Source organism: Cucurbita maxima, unplaced genomic scaffold (genome assembly GCF_002738345.1).
Source record: "Cucurbita maxima cultivar Rimu unplaced genomic scaffold, Cmax_1.0 Cma_Scf00003, whole genome shotgun sequence".
In the NCBI taxonomy this organism is placed as follows: domain Eukaryota; kingdom Viridiplantae; phylum Streptophyta; class Magnoliopsida; order Cucurbitales; family Cucurbitaceae; genus Cucurbita; species Cucurbita maxima.
Genome location: NW_019272019.1, coordinates 6,880,978 through 6,906,931, shown reverse-complemented (window position 1 = coordinate 6,906,931; position 25,954 = coordinate 6,880,978). Strand labels below are relative to the sequence as shown.

At 38.2% G+C, this 25,954-nt stretch overlaps 5 protein-coding genes across 9 annotated transcripts in view; 3 read left to right on the top strand and 2 right to left on the bottom strand.

Moving 5' to 3' along the window:
• LOC111476522 (Niemann-Pick C1 protein-like) overlaps positions 1 to 1,839 on the top strand; it is a 15,325-nt gene extending 13,486 nt beyond the window's left edge. For 2 of the 3 annotated variants that reach the window (XM_023120214.1, XM_023120215.1), the window contains 7 exons: positions 38 to 74; positions 170 to 227; positions 352 to 462; positions 685 to 752; positions 841 to 907; positions 983 to 1,051; positions 1,448 to 1,596. In XM_023120214.1, coding sequence (XP_022975982.1) covers positions 38 to 74; positions 170 to 227; positions 352 to 462; positions 685 to 752; positions 841 to 907; positions 983 to 1,051; positions 1,448 to 1,534 — 497 coding nt within the window. In that variant the 3' untranslated portion in view covers positions 1,535 to 1,596. Of the gene's footprint in view, positions 1 to 37; positions 75 to 169; positions 228 to 351; positions 463 to 684; positions 753 to 840; positions 908 to 982; positions 1,052 to 1,447 lie in introns of all 3 variants that reach the window. The other variant, XM_023120213.1, reaches the window with a different exon arrangement.
• Positions 1,840 to 2,781: 942 nt separating this feature from the next.
• LOC111476500 (protein NLP4-like) lies at positions 2,782 to 7,947 on the bottom strand. Of its 2 annotated transcripts, XM_023120180.1 has the most exons (6): positions 7,860 to 7,947; positions 7,197 to 7,626; positions 5,883 to 6,887; positions 5,169 to 5,216; positions 4,143 to 5,073; positions 2,782 to 4,053 (listed from the first exon to the last, which is right to left on the bottom strand). In XM_023120180.1, exons 3-6 carry the CDS (start codon positions 6,753 to 6,755, stop codon positions 3,158 to 3,160), a joined length of 2,748 nt encoding a protein of 915 aa, XP_022975948.1. In that variant the 5' UTR covers positions 6,756 to 6,887; positions 7,197 to 7,626; positions 7,860 to 7,947; the 3' UTR covers positions 2,782 to 3,157. The 2 variants fall into 2 exon arrangements, with proteins under 2 accessions (XP_022975948.1, XP_022975949.1); XM_023120181.1 differs by having other exon boundaries at positions 4,143 to 5,070; positions 7,197 to 7,926.
• Positions 7,948 to 10,040: 2,093 nt separating this feature from the next.
• Positions 10,041 to 13,952, bottom strand: LOC111476689 (catalase isozyme 1-like). Its single transcript, XM_023120462.1, has 8 exons — positions 13,799 to 13,952; positions 13,298 to 13,394; positions 12,276 to 12,553; positions 11,088 to 11,864; positions 10,826 to 10,915; positions 10,636 to 10,703; positions 10,430 to 10,523; positions 10,041 to 10,324 (listed from the first exon to the last, which is right to left on the bottom strand). Exons 1-8 carry the CDS (start codon positions 13,811 to 13,813, stop codon positions 10,265 to 10,267), a joined length of 1,479 nt encoding a protein of 492 aa, XP_022976230.1. The 5' UTR covers positions 13,814 to 13,952; the 3' UTR covers positions 10,041 to 10,264.
• Positions 13,953 to 17,123: 3,171 nt separating this feature from the next.
• Positions 17,124 to 18,804, top strand: LOC111476814 (cyclin-B2-3-like). Its single transcript, XM_023120628.1, has 5 exons — positions 17,124 to 17,222; positions 17,302 to 17,427; positions 17,519 to 17,611; positions 17,855 to 18,321; positions 18,565 to 18,804. Exons 1-5 carry the CDS (start codon positions 17,154 to 17,156, stop codon positions 18,575 to 18,577), a joined length of 768 nt encoding a protein of 255 aa, XP_022976396.1. The 5' UTR covers positions 17,124 to 17,153; the 3' UTR covers positions 18,578 to 18,804.
• Positions 18,805 to 19,722: 918 nt separating this feature from the next.
• LOC111473604 (BTB/POZ domain-containing protein At2g30600) lies at positions 19,723 to 25,871 on the top strand. Of its 2 annotated transcripts, none has more exons than XM_023119064.1 (13): positions 19,723 to 20,298; positions 20,794 to 21,688; positions 21,994 to 22,323; positions 22,857 to 23,087; positions 23,443 to 23,604; positions 23,967 to 24,179; positions 24,266 to 24,313; positions 24,405 to 24,469; positions 24,656 to 24,788; positions 24,886 to 24,960; positions 25,040 to 25,120; positions 25,291 to 25,359; positions 25,445 to 25,871. In XM_023119064.1, the coding sequence occupies exons 2-13, from the start codon at positions 20,894 to 20,896 to the stop codon at positions 25,661 to 25,663; spliced, it is 2,421 nt and encodes an 806-aa protein (XP_022974832.1). In that variant the 5' UTR covers positions 19,723 to 20,298; positions 20,794 to 20,893; the 3' UTR covers positions 25,664 to 25,871. The 2 variants fall into 2 exon arrangements, with proteins under 2 accessions (XP_022974832.1, XP_022974837.1); XM_023119069.1 differs by lacking the exon at positions 19,723 to 20,298 and adding an exon at positions 20,375 to 20,660.
• The last annotated feature ends 83 nt before the right edge of the window (positions 25,872 to 25,954 follow it).

Sequence of the window (25,954 nt, the reverse complement as noted above, 5' to 3'; positions counted from 1 at the left end):
TTTTTTTTTTTTTTTTTTTTTTTTTACTGTTTTTCAGGTGCGGTGTTTATTGTGTGTCTGATCATCACATGCAGGTTAGCGAGGGTGTTTCTTGCATTGAAGTAAACAGATATTCTTCTCCTTCAAATGTGCTAACTAGGCTTCCTCGTGCTTGATTTCTTTGTTGTAGTTTATGGACCTCGGCTATCATCTTGTTGGTGTTGGCAATGATTGTTGTGGATCTCATGGTATTCTCTTTATATTCCTAATTATCTCTGGAAAGCTTACGATAATGTCGTAGTAGTGAAGTTAGCTTAATCCTTTTAATAACAAAATAGTCTCACCCTTTGCTGACGAGATAATACTCTGCAGGGCGTGATGGCAATTTTGAATATCCAATTGAACGCAATCTCTGTTGTCAATCTTGTCATGTCTGTGGGAATTGCTGTTGAATTTTGTGTGCATTTGACACATGCTTTCTTGGTCAGTATCGTTCTTTGCTACATGATTTCCTTTTTCATTAATGTACTCTTAACTGTCAACGCTTGACATCATTTGCTAAACCTAATAATATTGTTTAGAGCCATAATTATCATACCGTTGCCACAAAGGAAAACATATAGTTTTGGAAAAATTTCTCAACTTCCTATCGTAATCAGTTTTGTACTTCTATCATTGCAGTCATCTGTGTGTTACTTTTGACAGGTTAGCAGTGGAGATAAAGACCAACGCATGAAGGAGGCTCTCAGTACAATGGGAGCATCTGTTCTTAGGTACCATTTTCCGTATCATACACTGGAGCTCTGCTTAGAAATGAAATCTTGGAAAATTAATCTTGTATAATTACATTGATGTTTGCAGTGGAATCACACTAACGAAGCTAGTCGGGGTCCTTGTACTTTGCTTCTCCAGGACTGAAGTTTTTGTGGTATTAATTTCACACCTCCAAACTTCAATTTCACGGATTCCAGGTCCATTAATATCTTCAGTCTATGTCCTGCAGGTTTATTATTTCAAAATGTACTTGGCACTAGTACTTCTTGGATTTTTGCATGGTCTCGTATTCTTGCCGGTACGTATAGACATGCTTCTGTTGTACAAGTTCTGAGTTTGTCTTTTTCACAAAAGGGATGCTCATAAAAAGGGCAAAAACAATAATCACCCCCATAAAAAAGGACAGGTGTTCTTTTGTACCCGATAGCATGTTGCTCTATACACTTGTAGTCTTGTATGGATGATTTCGACATTTTCTCTCATACCACACGACCTCATTTGCGCATGAAAAATATTTTTTGTAATTAAGTTCTTATCCCATTTTGGACATTTTCCCTCTTTGATCACTGATGATATTTGTCTCACTGTACCTTGGTTGAACTATCATAGGTAGTTAGACCAACTTCTGAGTACTCTGCAGTGTAATTATCCAATCAAATTTGACATGAATTTGTGAAACCATCGTGGATTGCAGGTAGTGTTGAGCTTGCTCGGTCCATCTTCAAGATGTGTGTTCATCGAGCAACAGGACAATCAACCCTCTACTTCGTCTCGGTCATGAGAGCTTTGTTTTAATTTTCTTTGTAGACGAACAGGGTTGATTGGCATGCATGCTTGCTTAAACGTGAGTAAAGAAAGGAAGAGAAAATATATAGTAGCTTCTAACTTGTAAAGTGAAATTGGCATACAAGGTAGCATTAGTGATTTTGGTTTGTAATTTGTATAAAGCGTTGCTTCCTTGCGATCGAACGACATTTAAGTTGTGACGGTGTTGGACAATTCTGATACCGTCGATTGATTATGATGATGTTAATGAATATTGCTGCAAATCCAAAGTAGCCGTGCAGGATTGTTTGTGGAGCGGAAGATGGTCTGTTGGTGGTCAGATTTTGATTCATCCATGGCAGTAGATATTGCAAAACTCATCCATGAATTTGCTACCATAATGCACTTTGGGAGGTGAGAAGGGTGTTTGGTGACTATTTCGAAAATTGTTTTCCCCCTGTCTAGTGAAAATCATGCTTTTTTTTTTCTTTTTTCTTTTTCTTCTGTGATTTGGTCTAATAGGAAAAGTTTATTATTATTATGATTATTGATTTTCTTTATAATAATTGATGTAAGGCAGTTGTGTTCCTTAAATTATAATCATAACGGAACATAAATACGAATGGAACCGAATGATTAAAGAACTAAACATGTTTTCTACATTGAATAGACCATTCTAGCTTGCGTGAGTTTCATACTATTTAAAATTCTTGTTTGATCCATTCGCATCGTGAATGATTATTATTAGTTGTTAAAAAATTGCAGTCAAAATCAGATGAATTTATTTCGAGGAAACAAGAAATAAATAAATAGTTCTGATAAAAATAAATGGCTGCAACACAAGCTATGGGCGCAATCAATTATTTTATTTACTTCCAGTTTGTTCCTTTTCTGTAGAAAATTAATATTTATATGTTTTTTGTATAAAATATTGGTGATCAGAATCAGAGACAAACATCAATGGAGCACCTGAAATTTCCCTAGAAAAGACACCAACACTTGAACAATGTTTTTATGGGAAAGCACTTCACAATATTTTATTTACTGAAATAATCATTCCTTTTATCCTAAAACTGCTTTCTATAGAAGTGGCAGAGAGAGAGGGAGAAGAGAATTGTTAACAATAAATAAAAATAGAGAGAATATTGGATATGAGAGAGAATGTGGAGAGAAGAATAAAATGGAAGGCTTAGCTGCCACCCATTGCATCATATCAATTTTCATTTTTTAAAGAAAGAAAACAAAATAACATTTATTTAAGGCATAATATTTGATAATCTTATTGCCAACACAGATGTTGACGTCAGAGCACATAAAAAATATTTGTCTCCTGAAAAAAGTCTTTCCCAGCTCAGCCACAATTATGTCACCCTCAATAAGTCAAATTTACATACAAATCCCAAAAGTCAAAGAAAAAAACTAATAATTTCTTTCTTTCTTTCCAATTGGTAGACACAGAAAGAGAGAGAAAAAAGAGGTAATTTACATACGAGGTAGCTGCGTTGCCACTGCCACTGCCACTGCCACTGCCAACATGTAACCCCAAACAGAGGCATAAGCACAGTTGACTTTCTTGTCTTCTAATCCACAAAACATATTCAACAATGCTCTCATGCCTTTCTAGAATTGTAAAATGCGTTCATGAGAACCCTCCGCTCACCACACAGTTTCTCTTATGGCGACGAGACTCCTGAACCGAAAGTCTTATCGTTTGGATTCGACACGATTTGTAAACATGAAAACACTCCTCCAGATCTGTATCACTTGTTAACAACACCCATTCAGATTCATCATCTAAATACTTGAGATCAAATTTACTCATGTCGCTGATACTAAATCGTTTTCCCACTTCGTTCAGTAACTCTTCGTATCGCCACTGGTTATGCACTCGAAACCGGATTTTCTCCTCCCCATAGCTGACCTTTACTTTCTGAACTTCCACCCTCTCAGCCATCCCATCGCCTTCGTTTGCTGAGTGCACCAGACATTCAGTGGCAGGATGTTTGCAGAGAGACTTGCAGCTTTGGGATCTTCGAGGGATGTTTGATCCTTCCATAATTGATACATGTATCTCTACCTCACTTTTGACCCTCTTCAGCTCTCCATCACAAGGATTCTCTCCTCCTCCCATTTGATCTTCACTTCCACCTTTGTTCCAATGCCCAACACTTCGATGGCTCCGACTAGAAAAGCATTGGTTCGAACTCGAGCTCTGGCTGCACGAAGACGATGGAGATTTCGATGCACCACCACCTTGGAGGTTGCTCATCCCAACCTCGTTCGGATTGCTCGATGTTTTCATGCAATCTCCCATCTTTGCACTTAAAACTGGACCTGAACCTGATAGATTTGGAGATGCCAAATCCTGGAAATTAGAATACAAGGACCCAATTTGAAAAGCACCTGATGCACCTTCCACAGAGTCGATTACGAGCTGGAGTTTCTGCAATGAGTGACCAACCTTTTTTATTTTTCGAGAAGGCCAACGTTTAATCCCATGTTGTCGACATATCCTTTTCAATGTGGTCGGACAAACTGAAACAGCAACAAAATGAGTTAAGATGAACAGTTCGATAGTACAAAGAAAACAGTAAGATAATATCAGAATATGGCACTACAGGTACCTCCAATGCTCTTTGCAGCATCCTTTAAGCTACCAGCGAAATATTGCCGAAGAACTTGTAACGTGATAGTTTTGTCGACCTTGGTTCGCCTTTTCTCACCGGTTCTTCCCAAACCTGTATCAGAAAAGCAACTATTACCTACAGTTGCGCACTCTTCACTGTCCTCGACCACGCCATTCAAGTTGTAATTAAGTTCATGATGCTGGTAACCGGAGGAACTTAAGATCTCCGATGTTTTGCCATCCTGGAATAACGAGACGAATCCACTCTGTTGTTGGATGTTTTGCACAGATGATGTTAACAATGAATTTGTTGGATGACTCATTTCTAGCTGTTGATGTTCTACCTTGGATCTTCGACACGATTGTTGCATATTTTCCTCCCTACACTCCTTATCGTTTACGAGACGCAGGCTCCTGCAAGATCGTTGTATAATCGTGGACAATGAAGTGAGCAGCACTCTCTGCTCTTCAGGATCTCTACAGTCTACTGGCAGGAAGAACTCTAATACGAAATCGGTTTTACTATTGTAAATGCAACGAAGGCGTATGGCAACTGCAGCGTGTAATCTGAACAGCTTGGCATGGTGTGAGAGAGGATATTCTGTGTTGCAAAAGGATGTAATATCACTTGAGAAACACGGCTCATTAGATTTGAAAGCCATCCCAACAATGCCTTCGCCTTTTAGCAAATGATGCTCAGAGCATGCCTCGTGAAATTCCTGAACTCGAGGATCAGCCACAAAGCAAGCCCGGTCTACCGTAGAAACGCAACAACTGTAGTTCTCATCCGAGTGCCTGCAGCCCTCTCTATTTTGTTGGATACATGATGCCCAAGTTTGAGCCAAAGGCAAGCCATGCGTTTCACAAGCAGATTTCAAAGTGTTTTGAATCTCTTGTAATACAGCTTCATTGGACCTGTTAAATACCTGCTGAAAGAGACATTTTTCATTTTTCATTTTGAGTGGAAACAAACAAAACTCATGTTCAAATGAACAGCAGGAAAAGAATTGAATAATTCGATTACCTTTTTATCGGGGTGGCCGATAACATCGGAGCTCCGAAGCTTGACTGCCTGCAGTCAGAACAAAAAGTTGCAAATTCCAATCAATAAAGGATTCTTGAACTAAGCATGTCAAGCTTCCACAAGTACTGCAAAATGGTCTAACTCATCGTTCAAATGCCGTTTGGCTTCAAGACACTGTGATTTGAACTTATTTCAGGCGTTATCTTAACTCGAATTCAGTATTGTAACAGCCGAATCTCACCCGCTAGCAGATACTGTCCTCTTTGGGCTTTTCCTTTCGGGTTTCTCCTCAAGGTTTTAAAACGCGTATGCTAGGGAGAGGTTTTCACACCCTTATAAAGAATGTTTCGTTCTCCTACCCGCTAGCAGATACTGTCCTCTTTGGGCTTTTCCTTTCGAGTTTCTCCTCAAGGTTTTAAAACGCGTCTGCTAGGGAGAGGTTTTCACACCCTTATAAAGAATGTTTCGTTCTCCTACCCAACCGATGTGGGATCTTACAAGTATCCAGGAACCCAAATTCACATGAACATAAACAACAAAGGAACACATTCAAGGCAATTTTCTAGGGTCCATATAAACATTCAAACATTGATAAATGGAATAACACTTCCTGAATGTTTGTGAGTTCATGAGATTTTGAGTTGATTTGTAAAAATTCCAACCTTGAGATAAATGTAACAAAGAATTTAAAGACAAAATATAAAGGAGACTGACCTCAAGAGCTTTGCAAACACTCTCAAGTTCTGAACCATATTTGATCTGCTGGGTAACCATAACAACTTCAATGACTCCTAAACAGTTCTTGCTACCTTGTTCAAAGATAGGAAGTGCTACAGTTCCACGAACATCGTGCTCGTGCGCATGATTGACTCTCGGGTACTCGTCGCTTCTAAAGAATCGAACATCAGGAGTCCACTCTGGAACCTTTCTTGAGAACACCCGACCAGGCAATCCCAAAGCATTTTTAGAATCATCATCAGCAGTGAATTCATATTTCACAGAGACATCCCGGTACTTGGTGAGTCTTGTGCAGCTGGAATTCTGAGAGAATGGCAGATCATTTGTGATGAGAACATTTCTTCCCCCTCTGTTTATAGGCACCCATACTTGAACAAGAACATCTTTGTCTCTAACAAAATCTTTGATATACCCAACAGCTCTAATTAACTTCTCCATCACAGAAGATGCAGAGCCCAGATGATCTCCAGGTCCTATCCACAATCTTCTGCACAATTCAGAGCCTTCAAAACCATGGTTTTCTGATTGACCAGAGCATCCCTCTTGCTCCATATCAACTCGTCCCCGCCCCATAGACGCCTCATCGGTCAAGATTCTTCTCGGTTCTTCATGATTAGTTCTTGTAATCTGGCTCATGTGAAAGTCACCATTCATGTCTGTAGTAGGCCATGCAATCAAAGGGTCTAGGTTGGCACCAAAACTTGCGGTGCTAGGATGAAGAAACTCAGTACCTTCTGCGGTCTCTAACCAGCAACCTTCCAAAAGCAGCCCATCCATGTAGTCCAAATCCATGGCTGCCTCAGCTGGAGCATCCAGCATTGTCGCTGGTGATAACATGCAATCCTCCATAAAACAAAACTCCCCACAAATCCCAATATGTTTAGAACTTGGTAGCACCGATTTGGATATACCCTAAACCGATCGAATATCAGATACAAACCCAGAATAAGAAATTCCAATCCATGTTTAGGAAGAACCAACCTGTTGAATATCATAAGAAACATATTCAGTGTATTCTATAGACAAACAAGTAAGCCACCGAAGGAGACTTTTAACACAGAAACCCAGCAGCAGTCAAAAAAAACTTAGCGTGCACTATAGCACAAAAGAAAGTAAGGATTAAAATACAATCATGAATCACTGATTCTCCCACCAATAGACAGAAAGACAAGAAAAGACAGCTAAACAAACACACCTCAACACAGCAGTGATTCAAGCAATCTGGTCTGTAAAATCCCAAAACACAGAAGAAGAAGAAGAAGAAGAAGAAGAAGAAGAATAAAAGCGTACCTCACAAATTTGAAAGATTCCAAGAGATTCCCAGGTGGGTACTCAATATTTGAGCACTGTTCCTGAAATGGCCACGAAGAAGAAGAACTGTCTGAATAATAGGAACATGAAAGAGAGGCGTGCAGAAGGAAGTGAAGAATTATGTCCTCGGAAGGCTTTTGGCGCCGAAGTTCCTTTTTCAGCGTAAACCACCACGAAGTTCCTTCCCCCAATAACACCTCGCTCCGGCCCCCTTCCTTCTAAGCGCCTTTATTCACTACGATTCTAATGCTGAAGATTCTTCCGTCGAAGTCCGAGCGTGACCCCACATACGGCCTCTCGCCCCCCCTTGCGTCCGGCTTTGGAATTCTCGCTGTAAAGTCAACTTGCACACTCTAGGAGAGAGAGAGAGAGAGGGGGGGGATGAGAAGGGCTCGCTTAAAGAATAAATCTGTGAATGCTCGATTTGATTATTTAATTAGAGTAACCAGAATTATAAAAATACAAAAGTATCCATCGGAATCAGAATCTTTCAAATCAACAGTATTAAAACAATAAACAAATTAGGAGCATTTGCAGCTCCCTCCACTTCAAAATACCCAAATACACCAACAAACCTGAAAACAGTTTTAAAATTTGACGAAAAGGACGACGACCCAGTTGCTGAATTCTGTGGAGGCTAACCTGAAATCCCAAAGCCCCTGAATGAGATGAACAGATATTAAAGTTTAGTGGCATGTGCACAAATCTGACTGCATACGCTGCATCCAATGGACTCCCCACTATCGAATTCAGATCAACAAATTATATAAATTTTTACTAAACACACCATTATTAAGCATATTAAATAAGTTTAAGATTCAGACGTCACCCACACCCACCAATAAAAAAATGGATAAAAAAATCTAAAGAAAGTTCATCAAAAGATGAGCTCATCACCCATTTGCATTAATAAATTCCGTTCAAATTTGTTCCGATTTCTGCTCCATGTGGGTTTCTCTACAGCTGCTGACACAACCAAAATCGTTCTTTTATTCCCTCTTTCATCAACACAACACTGATCCGTTTGAGATTTCTGACCCTTGTTTGTATTTGGATTTTCCCAATTCATATTCAACTTTTGGGCTCCAAAAACTAAGGAAAATCACAGGATGTAAATAAAGGATCGTTCATTGTTCTTAAAGATTCGATTGGATTCAATTCAATGATGAATGATTATGTTATTTTGATTAATGTGTTCAAATTTGGATGTTATTATAATCAGGAAATGAAGAAAACGTCATGATCATAAAAAAGAGGGTTGTGGTGGACATGATAATGTTGGATGCTTGTGGGGTTCAGTGGTTTTGAAGCCTCTCGTTATTTGACCAAAACAGACAACTCTGTAGAGGGACCAACAGAATTTGAAAGAATCAAAACCGGGGCAAAAGGGTAATTTTCCCCTTCCCTGTCCCAATTTCTCACACTTTCTGCGATGCGACACTGAAAATCAGGCGGCTTTGGAGTTGAAGAACTTCCGTTGCCTTTCACTCTCTGATGTCACCTTCTTTTATTATTATTTTATTCATTTATTTTTATAACTAAGCATTTAAATTCTTATTTAGATTTTTAAAATATTTCTAGCAGATAATAAACTAAAAAAATTAATAAGTTCAAATTTTTTTTTAAAAAAAAAAATCTAGTTTGTAGGGTCTCGGATGTTTGGTGGGTAAAAGAAATAACTTAATAAATAATCATTTCAAAAGTGGATGATTTGATTATTAACTCCACAGCCACAGCCAGCCAGTTTAATAATTTGTACATTTAATAGTGTAGAGCGTAAGTTTAACTAATGGCCTTTATCTATGGATTTAAAGAAAACAATCAACATTTAGTAATGGTAGAAAGTGTGAAACAAGCATGAAGCCACGTAAATGAAAATTTTGTATGGTAAGGGGTTGATTCGAAGAAGTAGAAGAATTGAGTTGTTTTGGACGAGAAATGGAGCACGTAGGTTGGTCCCAAAGGCGGTGTGGGAGGGCATCAGTAGAAGTCAATTTTGGAGACCGCCACAAAGCAACGTACCCCAAAAATCACCTTATCATTATTTTAATATTTAAACCAAAAATGTGGTATTTTGCAAGTCATCACAATCTAAAACCGTCCATCCAAATGATTGACAACTTACCTGGTTAATAAATTATATTTTCATTTATTTAAAAAAAAAAAAAAAAAATCATTTCTACAGCTGTGGAACTAAAAAAATATCACATATTTGAATGATTTTTGAAAAGAGAAAAAAAAAAAAAACTTAAATGTTTTATTACACAATTTATTTTTATATTGAATATGTGAGGACACGGAATTTGAACCTGCCATCTTTAGTGATAAGAGTACAATTCAAATACGTCTGACTTCGGCCCTTTTTCCTCTTTTTTTTATTCTATTTTTAATATTCTTCATCTTTTATTTATTATTATTATTATTATTGCGAGAGAGAACAGAAACTTGACAATCAATCTTTGTTTTTTTTTTCTATTCTATAAAACTTTTAATTAAAAAAAAATACATGTAAAGTGCTTTATTTTTTTAGGGAAAAAAAAAAACTGAAAATAAGAACAATAAAAAGATAAAAATTATGAATTTTGTTCCTTGCTCAATTCTTGCACAAATTTAGAAATAGTTTGAAACAAAAATGGAAACAAAACAATTACATAACACTTCAAATTTCTCAAAAACTGAAAACGACGAACAGAACAGCCCACAAATCCCCACATGAAGAAAGTAGGGTTTTTTTTCATTTTTAATTTAAATTTTCCCTTTTTAATCAAAATTTCCATACTAAACATACATAAAACATTACAAAACTCAATCATTGAGACCACAGCACATAATATGGGAGTGTGACATTGAAACACGAAGAAAAGCTTAATTAGATTGACATATTTAGGTCGAGAAGTCACATGAGAGAGAGAGAGAGAGAGATGCAAATATTAGAATATGGTATAAAACAGCATATGGATTATAACAATATCTGATTCATCTTCTCAAATGGCTTCCCCCTTTCCGTATAATTTACCACCAATAAGTGTACACCTCTCCTCCTCCCCTCAAATGCTTGGCCTCACGTTGAGACGAGATGCAAGCTTCTGACCAAGAGACCTGTCCGCCTGTTCCAAATTACCATCAAAACACACACCATTAAATCTCTCACCAACCATCCTCCATACAATGAATTCCAAACTCAGTCTCAACCAAAATGCTACTAAACGCACCTGAGACCAGTAAGAAACCCAGATGCTGCGGATCTCATGGGTGACACGAGTGTCAGACAAAGCATCCACCCATCTGCGGATAAATCGTTCTTGCCTGCAATATAAACACAAACAAACCCGTGGTTTAAAACCCTCCAACCCAGTTACATGAAAAAACAACAATGTGTGCATCTTCCAATAATAGCCATTGATTAAACAAAAGTTACTTGTCTGGTGTCCAAGATCTGTATCTCTCTCCAGGCTCCTTGAAGTTGTTCTCCTTCTCAATTACACACTGGCGTAACCAAAGACAGCAAGAGGAATCTCAACAGGTTAGCATACTCATTGACCTGACCGAACAATAGCAAAAGGAGTTCATGTTAAAGACATTAAAATGCTACAATATTGAACACTGACCCTCTCACGCCTTCCAGTGCATACAGCTGGTGGGTGAGGATACTTCTCGGCGTGGCGAGCTGGATCAAACCTTGAAGGGAAGTAATTGACCTGAGGCAAAGCAAAAGGGAAGACAAAGATCAGAACGATCAAATTCACCAAGAAGCTGGCATATAACGTGCTAGGCCATGAGGATGATTACTTAAATCATGCACATCAAGGACAACTAAAGAGAAACCACCAACTTTTAGAGATAGTTAACAAAAAAAGAAGTAAGCAATACCTCCTCATCTCGGTGCATAAAGTTCATGAAACCCTCGTGGTGATTGTTGTGGTGAGCACACTTGGGTGCATTAGCAGGGAGTTGCAGATAGTTTGGTCCAAGACGGTGCCTCTGGGTATCAGCATAAGAGAAGATCCTGGTCTGAAGCAATTTGTCATCTGAATAGTAGACTCCAGGAACTATAATGGCAGGACAGAAGGCCAGTTGTTCATTCTCTGCAAAGAAGTTATCGATGTTCTTATTCAAAACCATGCGACCAACTGGCTGCAAGGGCAAGATATCCTCGGGCCAGGTCTTGGTTACATCCAGAGGGTCAAAATCATATCTATCTTCATGATCAGGGTCAATAGTTTGAATGAAAAGCTTCCACTCAGGGTAGTTTCCAGCTGCAATTGAATCATAGAGGTCCTGAGTAGCATGACTATGATTACTTCCTCCAACACGGATAGCATCTTCCTCCAGCAAGGACTTAACTCCGCAGGTAGGCCTCCAGTGAAATTTCACATAGTGTGCTTTCCCAGCCTTGTTAATCAGAGTATAGGTGTTAACACCTGAACCGTCCATATGCCTGTAATCTTGTGGGATGCCAATATCATCAAATAGAAATGTGAACATATTCAGGCTTTCGGGATGATGAGAAAAGAAGTCAAGGACCCTCCAATTCTCCTGGATATGGGACTTGGGATTCGGTTTGAGAGCATGAACCATGTCTGGAAATTTCATACCATCACGGATGAAAAATACAGGGAAGTTGTTGCCCACAAGATCAAAGTTTCCCTGAGTAAGAGAACAAAGGACGCTTGAAAGTTGTACTAACATGAGGATAATAAACAAAGCATAATAAAAGCATGTATTTACATATAAGCAAAAGGAAAGATGCACAAAAGATGCAAAATCTGAGTTTACAGAATCACAACATATAATTTACCAGCAGAAGTATACAATATTATGAACTTCCTACTGATGAAACATGATAGCATGTTATCCAACCAACTGATGAAAGCATTAGCATGCAACCTATAGAATTAATCCAACAGGCGTAGACCAAATTAAAGAAGTTCAAAACACAGGCAAGGTTCTACATTATCACAACCATTGCATTCTTATGCTTCTTTTAATAAGAAATCCCAGGTTGTTCTAATTGTAAGTTATCTGCAACTAATAAAGCATAAACTAACAAACTCTCACCTCCCTGGTGTAAAACTTCACAGCAAAACCTCGGGGATCTCTCAGCGTCTCAGGGCTACCACGCTCATGGATAACAGTGGAGAAACGTACAATAACTGGAGTCTGAACTCCAGGGGCACGAAGGAAATCAGCACAAGTAAGGTGGGTAATATCATGAGTCACCTCAAAAAACCCTTTTGCACTAGCTCCTCTAGCATGGACAACACGCTCTGGGATCCGCTCTCTATCAAAGTTAGCAAGTTTCTCCACGAGATGATAATCCTCTAGGAGAATAGGACCTGCCAAATAAAACATATTCGAGTACTTTTATCGATAAGTGTCTTTCGAATACTAAGGACTAACCACAACATTTTTGGTATTCTCATCTACAGCTATCTGACACCAGATTTCAAACCTTTTTGCCAGAAAAGTTGATAGATATGCTGAAGATATTCACTAAGCATTGTCCAAATGAGAATGACAAGAAACACAACCCTTTCAGAGAATCTTTCTGACTCCATATTTGTTCTTCACATTCAACATCTACCAGAATATACAGCTCTTATAACAGAATAGACCATCGTCTTTTAGCAACTGGTCTTAATTGCCATTAGAAATGTAGCATATGATTAATAAATGATAAAACTAGTTCCCTCATCTAACCAATTTTCCACAACTTGAATAGCTTCTATAGAAGATAAGACCAACAAATCTTCATGACCTTCTCAACTAATAGGTATAAGTCGAAAGTAAATATAGAGCTAAAGTCGACGTATCTCTGAAGACGAAACGGGCTTCTTTGGCAGCAAAGCGCCCACTCCTGCTAATTCTCCGTAAGCATGGCCGGGAGAAGTAGGGGGGAGAGTAGACAAGAAACTTTGAGGGTACTATAAACGCAAGTACAGATTCAACAGTACTTCCATCTAACATCATAACTACTATCGAACAAAAAGAAAATAACAATAAACGCGCACTATTGACGTAGTCTTGCTAGTGTTTTAACAGCTACGTCAAAAACCGAAATATCAGAAACCAATTCTTACCCCTGGGTCCAACGGTTAACGACGAGTTATTGTTCCACACTGGAGCGCCAGAATTTGTAGTCCAGAAGGGGCTGTTGTAGCCACTTGAAGGGCGGTGCTGCACCGCGCGAACAGATTAAACAAACTTAGCCGAAATATAAACAATTAAGAAATTAGCTAAACAGAATTCCAACTTCATGAACATACTCAATAGAATTATGTACTTCGTTTGTCGTCGAGTAAACATATCCGAAAATCAAAATAACATTCAGAAAGTCCTTTACGGTAGACGCAAAGTATTTCAAAACCTCTCCCCGCGGAAATGAAAACAAAGAAAACCATTTCTCCATAAGAAAATCAGTTCGAAATTGAAGAAAATCCAGATGAAAAATCTAGCGGCAATTTCGATTTGATCAAGAACCAAGAACGCAGCGGTGAAGAAAGCAAGTCAAATCCCCATTGGTAAACACGAAAACACATCAAACTCGAATCCAAAAAATGAAGGCGTGAAGATGGAAATACCCTGTAAGGATCCATTGCAGCAGGAGAAGAACCGAGACTCGAAGACGACCTCGGATAATCTGGAATGGGCGAGACGATTAACGAAGAGAAAAGCGAGGGTGAGGATTATATAAAAGCAAGCACCCGTGGCTTGCACTTGTCGCTTTTATAATCTAATTTTTAAATTTCATCGTCATTTTATTCTTTGCCACCCGTGCCTTACTCTTTACTCTTTCCCCCTTCTCTTCAACTTGTCGCGGTTTTTCGTCGCTCCTCTCGCGAGAAAATGTCTCCATACTAATAGGTTAGTAAAACAAAAGGTTATTTATTAATTTAGTCTTTTTATCTAAATTATTGAAATTTGGTATAAAATTTATATTTAGATATAAAATATTCAAATGTTTTTATAATTTTATATCGAAATGTAAGGATTATTCTAATTATTTAGAGTAATTAGTTGAGCATAATTAAATTAAAAAGTCAGCTTCCCATCCTAATTAAATTGTGAGCAACAAATAATTTGATAAATGACTTTCCTTCTAAAAAATTATATTTATATTTAAAAAATGAATAAAAATAAAAATGTTTTTTAAGTTGTGTGAAAAGAATAAATATTGGTAAAGAGAAGAGAAATTGGAGATTATAGTGAAAGATAATTAAAGGACGTTATGGAGCCGCGGTTTCTTATCCCCAACAATTCTGGTGATTTGCGTGAATAGAACCACAGCCATGCATGCAGAGGAGTGAGTTGGTCCACTTATACTCAACCCTGTGCTGCGTGTGAACATAGCGAGATGCTGAAATAGGGATAAGGCAGTGGTGGGCCTTGGGCCGACTTTAGCCACAACGAATGGGCCCACTACATAGCTTGTTTCTCATATTCTTATTATTTCTTTTCTCCAGTTTTGGAATACTTTACTTTAAAAAGGGTTTCCAAGGGATTTGCCTTTTCGTCCTCCAAACCACACATTTTTTTTCAATTCATGACTTATTCATTCTATTTTTTCTCAATATTCCTTTTGTTTTAGGGATGGAAAAGAAAAAAAAAAAACAATTAAAAGGAAGTTAATCTTTTTAACTAAAATAAAAACTAGAGAAAAATATAATTTAAATCATTTTAAAATAATAAGCATTTTAAAACATGCATGTGAATTTGTAGTCTCCATCAATTCCAAAAATAATGGTAGAAGTAGAAGGGATGACAATTTGAGGATAGAATAGTCCATCAAGGAAACACTATTTTTTGTGCCTTAATGGGCCTTGGAAATTGGACAAGGCCCGGTATCACTGGGCCCAACCTTCACTTGAAAAGAACTAAATAATTATATTAATTTATTTAGAAAACAATCCTGCGGTCTCCGTTCCTTTCACTTCTGACGCGGAAGGTTGACTCATAATTTTATGCACTCAGTCACAAGGCCCGTTTGATTCCGACGCGCAATGGTGGATTTCTACGTGGCATTCAGAAGTTGAGTTCACGGAACGGAAAAGTCAATTTTACCCTTAAAAATGGAATGATGGGACATAGGGGTATACACTCAACCTTGACAACTCTGACCAACCCAACCCGAACTATTTTTGCTCTTCTTGGTATTTTAGGCTCATCTAGACTTCTTTTTGCTCTTCTTGCATCCACTGAGCCAAAAGAATTCAAATCTGCGGCTAAGAATCCTGCTTGGGTGGCTGCCATGGATGAAGAAATTCGAGCGTTACAACAAAATGATACTTGGACTTTGGTTCCTCGCCCTGCCAACACCAACATCGTGGACTCTAAATGGGTGTTTCGTATTAAATATTTGCCTGATGGATCCGTCAAGCGTTTCAAGGCTCGTCTTGTTGCCAAAGGTTATACTCAAGTTCCTGGCCTTGACTACACTAACACTTTCAGTCCAGTTGTCAAAGCTACCACAGTCCGTGTTGTGCTTTCTATTGCAGTCACAAATAAATGGCCTCTTCGACAACTTGATGTCAAGAATGTTTTTCTCAATGAAACTCTTATTAAACGTGTTCATATGGAACAACCTCCTGGGTATATTGATCCTCGATTTCTCACTCATGTTTGTCTATTAAAGAAAGCCATCTATGGCTTAAAGCAAGCTCCTCGTGCCTAGTTTCAGTGTTTTAGCTCATTTCCTCTCACACTTGGGTTTTCTTGCAATCGCGCTGACACATCCCTTTTTGTCTTTCATCAGCAATCTAACCTTATCTATGTGCTTCTTTATGTTGATGATATTATTGTTACCGGCAACAACTCATCTCTTATTGACAGCTTTACTCGCAAGCTTCATTCTGAGTTTGCTACCAAAGATTTGGGTTCTCTCAGTTACTTTCTTGGTCTTGAAGCTTCACCCACTCCTGATGATCTCTTTATTAGTCAGTTAAAATATGCTCGAGATATTCTTACTCGTGCTCAGTTGCTCGATAGCAAACCAATCCACACTCCCATGGTTGTTTCTCAACACCTGACTGCTGATGGTTCTCCTTTCTCTGATCCTACTCTCTATCGATCTCTTGTTGGTGCCCTTCAGTACTTGACTATTACGCGTCCAGATATTGCCTATGCTGTCAATTCTGTCAGTCAATTCTTGCATGCCCCTACTGCAGATCACTTTCTTGCTGTCAAACGTATTCTTCGCTATGTCAAAGGAACACTCTACTTTGGTCTTACCTTTCGACCATCCACTGTTCCTAGTACGCTCGTCGCTTATTCGGATGCTGACTGGACTGGTTGTCCCGATACTCGTCGTTCTACATCCGGCTATTCTATTTATCTTGGTAACAATCTCGTTTCTTGGAGTGTCAAAAAGCAACCTACTGTCTCACGCTCCAGCTGTGAATCTGAGTATCGTGCTCTTACCACAACTGCTGTTGAACTTCTTTAGGTTACGCATCTTTTGCATGACTTCAAGGTCTCTATTTCATAGCAGCCCTTACTCTTATGTGACAACAAAAGTGCTATTTTTTTGAGCTCTAATCCCGTTTCTCACAAGCGGGCCAAACATGTTGAACTAGATTATCATTTCCTTCGAGAACTTGTTATCGCTAGCAAACTTCGCACACAATATGTACCCTCTCATCTCCAAGTTGGTGACATCTTCACAAAAAGTATTTCTCAGTCTCTCTTTGAATTTTTCAGATCCAAGCTTTATGTTCGTTCAAATCCGACTCTCAGCTTGCGGGGGTGTTAAGGATAATTGACTGTTCATTATAAGGCAAATATCTAAATATTTACCTTACATTACGGCGTTCGTTCAAATCCGACTCTCAACTTGCGGGGGGTGTTAAGGGGTGTTAAGACTTACCATATTTGCCCTTTAATAAGTATTCATTTATTATTCATTACTACCAATGGTAGTGGTGGATTCTTGATGATTCCATGGGCGACTCAGCAGTGCCAATGTTTGTTCAACATACAGAAGCAATGTTGGACGTAATTCACAGAACGGTAAGGATTGAAACCCTTCTCTTTTGGTATGATTACTTGAACTTGCTGCCATTGAAGATGTAGATTTCATAATCCACAGGAGAAGTTGGAAATTAAAGATGTAGATGAAGAGCCGGTCATTGATATTGACAGCCTTGATAAGAAGGATCCACTTCGTGTTGTGGAGTACATCGATGACTTGTATACATACTGCAGGGCAGCCGAGGTAACAATCTTCCAGACAAGACACGATGTGTCTGAAACATAAATCCATGTTCGCTTTTTGTTTCTGATCAAGATGTTCCTCCTCCTCGCAGGTTTCTGTTTGTGTTCCACCAAATTACATGGCCCAGCAAACACATATTAGCGAGAGGATGAGAAGGTTTCTCATTGACTGGCTAATAATTGAGGTTAGTTTTCTAGTATCCTAGTGAGAGTATTGGGAAAGATTAAGTACATTCGAACCCACTAACCTGCATAATGTTCCAATTTGAGCATAAACTCTTGTGAATTTGCTTTTGGATTTGAATTTTTCTAAAAGATGTCACTGTTCCTTACCTAACTCACGATCCTCAAGCTTATTTAATTAACTAAAGTCAGACTACTCCCAATAATCCTCCAGCTTCACTTTTATTTATTTATGAGTAGTGTAGTTTATGAAGGAACTAACAAAGCAGAACATAATGATTGCTTTAAAGGTACACTACAAATTTAAGCTGATGGAAGAGATACTGTACCTAACAGTCAACCTCGTCGATAGATTCTTAGCCGTTCAGGAGAAGAAGAAGCTCCAGCTAGTTGGAGTGACAGCCATGTTTATAGCCTGCAAGTACAAAGAGGTTTGTTTTCTTGTTATGGACGATTTTATTCAGATATCTGAGAAGGCCTTCAGAGCAAAAGAAATTCTAAACATGGTTGGTTTTCTTTCTACTTCAACTATGATGTCTTGGTACGAGGATGATGTGATGTCTGTTGGAGATTCATTGTCTGTCAAATGGTTTTTGCAGGAGAAGTTGATGTTTAACACCTTACAGTTCAAGCTGTCTGTTCCAACACTTTATGTCTTCATGAGGAGGTTTCTCAAGGCTATTCAATCTCACAGAGAGGTAAGAAGCAGCATAACCAATCGAATACAACATAAAAATGACAACAAAACAAACAAACTAACTAACTAACTGAGCTTACATTTTCTGTCTTTTTTCTTCTTTAAAAACTATATTGCTGGAGTTGCTGTCCTTCTTCATGTTGGAGTCTAGTGGAAAGTGTAATGGTGAACTGTAGGCCTTCTTTACTAGCTGGTGCTGCAGTGAACAGCAGTGTTCACTGCTCAATGCACCATCAAGGGCTTCAAAGAATGGAGCAAAACCAGTGAATGACACACCGGGTATTCACAGGAACAGCTTCTGTAAGCATAGACGCACCGGGTCAAGAATCATTGAGTCAATTTGGCTGCTGCTGCAGTGTTTTTTTGGGGTTCTGGGGAAAATGGTTATGGTTATAGTCACACCACCTGGTGTATAGCTTTGATACCAGCCAAAACATAACATTATAGATATTGTCTTATTTGTCTTGTTTTGTATTGTCGTCAGTTTGACAGTTTGGCTCGTTATGTATTATCGTCAGTTTCGCGATCCACCCACTTGGGTTCAGCGTCTTCGTTAGCACACCAACTTGTGTCTGACTCAAATACCATTTGTAATAGCCCAAAAACACTTCTAACAGATATTGTCCGTTTTGTCTTATCACTTATTGTTATCAGCCTCCTAATTTTTACATGTGTCTCTTGGGGAGAGATTTCCACACCTTGAATGTTTTATTTTACTCTTCAATTGATGTGGGACCACATAAACAACTATGGTGAGTTTAAGTTTGCCTAAAATACGGGCGAAAATAAGGAAAAGACGGGTGATTGGACAAGGTGATCCCATGAATATAATGTGCTAGTTGTAGCAAACCTTGTTAGGCTCGTTAACGATCTTACAAAGGATAAGGTGATTTCGAAAGTCACCGGCTACGAAAAATAAAAAAAAAGGGAAAAATAAAAAAGTTTTAAAATACTTATCATCTACCCATGAATGAAATTAAAAGTTTTAGGGTTAAAGTTGATAATTTAAGGAAAATTTGTTTTTTTGGGAAAAAAAAAAAAGTAAGATATCTATTATTTGCGGTTTGGATTAGATTTAAAGCTCTCTTTCACGAATTTTTGTTATTATTTTATTGAAAATGACCACAAATTTTTTATTATTAAAAAATGATTTTATATATATATATAAAAAAATCAAATCATAAAAATACTGAACCGACCTAACTGCGGAATCAAAGTGGAACCAATGTTTTACTGAAATCAGAATTTTTTTATTTTATTGATGATGGTTGTGCCACATAACTCAATGAGGTGTTTAATTTTTGTTCTAAATAATTAATAGACACTGAGGACGGAACGAAGAAATATTTTATGTAAAATTTTTGGAACTATAAAATATTTAATTGCTGTAGATAAATTCAACCTAGCTGGAACGATTTTGGGATCCGTCGAATGTTTCTATTCTCGGCTACGATAGTTTGATTGCTCATATATATAAGCAGAGCTGATTCTTCGTGAAAAATGAAAAATGAAAAAATCGAAGGCAAAGAATCGATGTATGAAAATCGATTAGAAATTCAAATGATATCTGTAAGGTGAATCAAATTTTTGTTTGACAACGAAATGACGAATTGGAGTTCTGGATAATCGATTCGATCGTCCTGTCGATTAGCCGAGTAGATAGCCATGCCACGCACTTGATCTCAGTTTGTAGATATTTTGTTTTCGTGGCCAAGCGAATCATACATTCAAAGCATCCAAATCCCTTTCTGTGGAAAATTGGGAAGGAAACATACGAGAGTTACAAAAACATATCCGTCCTTTGATGTCATCACTCGATCAACCTGTCCATGTCGCAAGTTGTGCAAATATCTGGATTAAGTAATGGTCCTCGTTTCGTGCTGCGTTTAGATATACTTGCAGAGGCGAGGCTCCATTAAATACTAATGGCGCCAACCGAATACCTGCGATGTGTATCAATCGATTTGTTCAATATGAACCAGAATTATTGAGGTAGGTTTTACGTCTTGCCTTTATTTTCTGATTAAATTCATGTTGGAGATGAAATCTTTTCTCGAGAGTTTCAGGGAAGTGAATTTTAACTTTTCTGCATCAATTTGTCGTTGTATGTTATCGGGATATTATATGCGAAGTTGAATACAAAACCTCCGTTTGCTAGTGATGTTGTCGTTTGTTGCGGGTTCAAATTCTGGGTCCAGTTGGGTTCTTCTAGCAATTTCTGGTTATCTTATGATAGAGATATTTGAATCGTCGCAGATCTTTGTTTTTGTCCTCTAAGATTGTTTCGGATAATGGGATATGTATAGAATAAAATCTGGATCGCAGTCCATCCCCTCCGATTTACTCACTGGCTAGTATGTTCTCCTTTACCGACCGATTTGAGCTTATTTTTTCTTCTAACTAGGAGTGATTTTAAGCATTTTCTTATATCGCGCTTGTTCATTTCTGTCTATCATCTTCTCAAACTGTGAACTATTTTCTTGCTAGGTAGACAAGTTTGCTATCCATATAATATTTGAGGTTCCTATCAATTAAACCATTCTTGGTGTTCTGGTGTGTTGGGATATTCGAACATTGTTGAGGTGGGATGATGGATAAGAAGGAGAAAAACTCCCTCACGGTGGCTCCTTTTGAGTGTGCTTGGCTCAAGGATTTAAGATTTCGGGAAGCTGGACGGGGTTGTGTGGCTTTTGAAGCTTCTGCTCATAACGATGTCACGTTAGTGTTCCGAGAGAATGTGGGGAGTCAACATTACCATTACAAACGAGATAGCTGTCCTCATTATACGGTTATATTAGGTAGTCACCGAAATCGACGTCTAAGGATTATAGCTGATGGGAGAACTGTTGTTGATGAAGAGGGTGTTGCTCTTTGCAGTTCCTCTGCGTTCCAGAGCTATTGGATCAGTGTCTATGATGGTTTGATCAGCATTGGGAAGGGGAGATATCCTTTTCAGAATCTGGTCTTTCAATGGCTTGATACAAATCCAAACTGTAGTGTTCAATATATTGGGCTTAGTAGCTGGGATAAACACGTGGGATATAGAAATGTTAATGTTTTGCCGCCGACTCAGGACCATATTTCCTTGTGGAAGCATGTGGATAATGGCATTGAAGGCGAAGAAGATGTGGAACTGGAGTTAGAAGATGAATACACAGATTACAAGAGCTGGGGCCTCGAACATTTTCTAGAAAATTGGGATTTATCAGATGTACTTTTTAGTGTAGATTCTGGGGAAACACTTGTACCTGCTCACAAGGCTATCTTAGTTGCTTCGGGAAATTTTCCCTTGAATTTGTCGCAAGATGTTGTGCAGCTACATGGAGTATCATATCCAGTTCTCCATGCTCTTCTTCAATATATTTACACAGGCCAAACTGAGGTAATTTCTCCCATCATATGTAATTATTTGTCAGATTATGGCCATGGCTTGTTGTCTTTTGACATCCTTTAAAAAACTTTGACATGATAAATTTCCGCTCTTTCCTCTTTCTGCTCCTTTTTGTCTTGTGTCTTGGCCATTTCCTGTTTGCTTAATGTTTTTGGCTTGAATTGGTTCTAGTTCTACTTCGATATTTTGCTGTATGCGGAACTGCACCAAGTAGGCAATTTTAATCTCAACGCAGATACAGTGAAATCAATATTTTGTTTGATAGATTGATGATTGATGCTTCTTATTTACTATAGATTCTAGAGTCTGAACTTGGTTCCTTGAGGGATCTTGCATTACAACTTGAAGTGAATGCTTTAGTGAACCAGTGTGATGACATGATGGAACAATTAAAACGGAACAAAAAGTTGTTGGACTCGGGTAAGAGGGTGGAATTATTATATCCAAGGATTCAGCCCCATTGTACTACAGTCTTTCCCTCCGGGATTCCATTAAATGTGCCGAGGCTCAAACAATTGCAATGTACTGGCGAGTTCAGTGATGTATGTATTTATATACAAGGTCACGGGTTTGTTGCTCATGTGCACAAAATCATTCTTAGCTTATGGAGCATGCCATTTGAAAGGGTGAGGAATTGATACTACATTTCATCTTATGTGGTTACGGTATTGCTGTTCTGTTATTTTGTATAGTTTTTTTTTTCTGAATAACTCGTTTATACATCATTTAGTTTGCTTTCTTCTTTCCATTGATATGGTTGTTCAACATATACAAGCTTTCTGATGTTCTAATAGAAAAGAGGCTCCTTGGTACTGGGTATGCTTATACCATTAATTTTTTTGGAAATTTTTTGTGATTACACGATTTTATCTGATAGTCGACTGCGGTGTGAGAACTAGTAATTGAAATGCAACTTGAAAGGCTGGACTTGTAATTTGTAATGGAGACAGATAGCAAATTAGACTCTTTGTAATATTTGCTTAGCCTCTTCTGTTTTACGCTACCGGGTTTCCATAGTTCATACCTACTGTGCCTCCATCATGTATGGGTCAGGATGATTTCAACTAGAATTTACTGTGTATACTTTTGTCTTAGGTTAGTGTAAATATGTTTTTTCTTCTTCTATTGTTTAAAATTTATTCGGGTGGTACATGGGCAGATGTTTACCAATGGAATGAGTGAAACAACGTCTTCTGAGGTTTATATTAGGGATGTATCACCAGAAGCTTTTCAAACCATGCTCAAGTTCATGTATAGTGGAGAACTCAGTAAAGATGTTACAATGGAATCTGATGTCTTGTTACTTCAACTACTATTTTTAGCTGATCAATTTGGTGTTACTCTTCTTCATCAAGAATGCTGCAAAATACTTCTAGAATGCCTTTCGGAGGTAGTGTGGTAATCCTAATCTTGTACGCTTGTTTAGAGTATGTATTTAATTCTTTTGTTAATTTTTACGTGGATTTGTCATTATTTCTTATTGTACTTGTATTACTAGAAGATAAAAGGGGGAGCGTCATGCAGTTTCAAGGTTCTGAGAACAAAAGAAGAGAATCCTTTTATGATAATGAGTTATAGGAGTATTGATATCCTACATATTATATGCAGGGATGGAGTCTCCTAGTGGAAGATGGTCATACATCAAGATTTTTTGTTTATGCACAAGTTTAATGGACGAGGAAGCAGACAATTTTGGGAAAGTTGTAGGACTTGCTTCCGAAGCTAACTGTCGAACTTTGTTGCAGGATTCAGTATGTTCCATCCTTCAAGTTGTTTCATCAATTCCATGCTGTAAGCTCATTGAAGAAATTTGTGAGAGGAAGTTTTCAATGCACTTTGATTATTGTACGACTGCAAACATTGAATTTGTCATATTAGATGAGTCAACTTTCCGCAAAATCCTTCAGGTATGGGCTCACCTCTTCGACTGCTTTACTTTGTGGAACTAATGGTTGAGAATTTTAGGACGAGTATTTATTGCTAAGTGCATCTTCTATCATAAAGCTACTCTAAAACAACCCTAGGTTCAGTGGAGGGGGGGAGGGGGGCTAGTCAAATCATCATCCCCACACTTCCCCTGCTTTAAAACACGTTCTACTTGAAGCTGTTGTCTGTCAACAAGACTTTTGTAATTGATAGTTGCTTTCTTATTGAGAAGCTTATTTATGAAAATCATAGTATGAACGAGAAAGGAAAGCCTGCGAAATACTTTTACGTCTATTTAGATGTTTTGGTCGTTGATCATCATTGGGTGAAGTGGTTCTTGCAGTGTCCTGATTTGACAGTGACGTCCGAGGAAAAAGTACTGAATGCAATCTTAATGTGGGGTTTAGAAGCAAGTGAATTATGTGGGTGGATGGCAGTAGATGAGCTTATGACATTTTCAACCCCTGATATCCTTTTTGGTGAGCGACTTCAGTCAGTTCAGGATTTGCTTTCTTTCGTGCGATTTCCATTACTCCCATACACCTTGTTGGAGAAGGTATACTTGTCGCAGTTAAATAAAATTTCTGGCTTGTGATTAAAGTAAAATCTTTTTCACTCTTGCTTCATATGATTATCATACAGTTGGAGAACAGCAGCATTAGCAGGAAGATTCTTACCTTTCAGAATCTTGTGAGTGAATCATTTCCTTTGGTGTAAACTTCGATAATAATAAAAATCAATCCTTCAAACTTGACTAATCTCTTGTATTGAACTTTATCAGGTGAAGGAGGCTATCGACTTCGTGAAACTTGAACCATCAAGGCTAGAGGACAAGAAAAAGAACAAGTAATGTGCCTCTTCATTTTTTTACTGCTCATTCTATTTTCGTGGTCGTGATTTCATATTTCTTCATCATAAAATCTAAGAGAGTACCTGATGTGTAAGATGGCTAGAGGAAATAATGTGTAAGACATTGTTTAGTGGCCTGGCGAAAAGTATTGTATCAAGTTTTCTCGTTGAACTATTTTGCAGTGTGAGATTTCAACATCGACGGTCTAGTTATAAGGAGCTACAGTACATTTGTGATGGGGACAGCAATGGGGTTCTATTCTTTGCCGGTACATCATATGGAGAGCATCCATGGGTTAATCCCATTCTTTCTAAGGTTGGTTCTTGAACTTCTCAACGTTCTTGTTCCCAGCCCTTTCCGCAGTATTGGTCAATTTGTTGCTGAAAATTTGCCTGCTTTTTTACTTTTTTAGAAAATTACTATTACGGCAAGCAGTCCACCTTCAAGGTACACAGATCCGAAGGTTCTGGTCTCGAGAACTTACCAGGTAATGCGCACCAAACTTTTGTGTTGAACATCATAGCAAGGGAGAGTTCTCTGTTAACTGGGTTGACTTTTCTTGTTAGGGAACTTCATTTGCCGGCCCTCGCCTGGAAGATGGGCAAACTTATTCATGGTGGATGGTTGATATTGGTGAAGATCATCAGGTTTTCTCCATCTTCTGTAGAACTTTTGAAATGCATTAAAATTTGAGCATGAATTGTAGCTTGTTGCCTTAGAATCACGCATTAAAATGGGAATTGAATACTTGACCGTCGCTTCCTTTTATAAAGTTATAGTCTCATCGATCGATATCCCTTGCATCTTTCAAATGCAGCTGATGTGCAATTACTATACATTGAGACAAGATGGGTCAAGAGCATTCATCAGATATTGGAATCTCCAGGTAAAGCTTATCTTCTCTCTCTTTCTCCCTCCCTTCTTTTCCCTCTCTTTATGCAAATTTAGACAATGTCGTGCATTTGTTTTAGGGGTCAATCGAAGGGAAAACTTGGACAAACTTGCGAGTACACGAGAACGATCAGACGGTGTGCAAGCCTGGTCAGTTTGCATCGTGGCCCGTAACTGGACCAAACTCTTTACTTCCATTTAGGTTCTTCCGTGTTCTTCTCACAGCCCCAACAACTGATGCTTCAAATCCGTGGAACTTGTGCATTTGCTTTCTGGAACTGTATGGCTACTTCCTCTAGATTGCTGTAGCTGCATATTATTGTGTTGCTCCTTATACGGCCATTGAGGCTTCCTCTCGAGCTGTAAATTATGCGGGTAGTTTATGCTCACTGTTTCAAAGGTTATGTCACAGAATAAAAAGGTTTTGAGGTCTTTATTAGGAATGTCTAGGAAAATGCTGCTTTGAAATCATATCCTTGGGAATAAAGGATTTTTAGACATTTGGTAGTTCATGGGAATCAGTTTTTCTCTTGCCTTTCCCTTCTTTCCCAGTTCGGGAAAGAAAAGCAAAAAAAAAAAAAAAAAAAAAA

Coding starts and splice junctions, on each gene's coding strand:
- LOC111476500 (XM_023120180.1), bottom strand. CDS start 6,755: ATGGAGGATTGCATGTTATCACCAGCGACAATGCTGGATGCTCCAGCT. Junction 5,074..5,168: donor TCGGCCACCCCGATAAAAAG/GTAATCGAATTA, acceptor TGTCTCTTTCAG/CAGGTATTTAACAGGTCCAA. Junction 4,054..4,142: donor TGCTGCAAAGAGCATTGGAG/GTACCTGTAGTG, acceptor TTGCTGTTTCAG/TTTGTCCGACCACATTGAAA.
- LOC111473604 (XM_023119064.1), top strand. CDS start 20,894: ATGATGGATAAGAAGGAGAAAAACTCCCTCACGGTGGCTCCTTTTGAG. Junction 24,961..25,039: donor TGGTCTCGAGAACTTACCAG/GTAATGCGCACC, acceptor TTTTCTTGTTAG/GGAACTTCATTTGCCGGCCC. Junction 25,360..25,444: donor TCAGATATTGGAATCTCCAG/GTAAAGCTTATC, acceptor CATTTGTTTTAG/GGGTCAATCGAAGGGAAAAC.
- LOC111476814 (XM_023120628.1), top strand. CDS start 17,154: ATGGGCGACTCAGCAGTGCCAATGTTTGTTCAACATACAGAAGCAATG. Junction 17,428..17,518: donor CATACTGCAGGGCAGCCGAG/GTAACAATCTTC, acceptor TCCTCCTCGCAG/GTTTCTGTTTGTGTTCCACC. Junction 17,612..17,854: donor TTGACTGGCTAATAATTGAG/GTTAGTTTTCTA, acceptor TGAGTAGTGTAG/TTTATGAAGGAACTAACAAA.
- LOC111476689 (XM_023120462.1), bottom strand. Junction 12,554..13,297: donor GTTAACCGTTGGACCCAGGG/GTAAGAATTGGT, acceptor TTTATTTGGCAG/GTCCTATTCTCCTAGAGGAT. Junction 11,865..12,275: donor TGAAGTTTTACACCAGGGAG/GTGAGAGTTTGT, acceptor TCTCTTACTCAG/GGAAACTTTGATCTTGTGGG.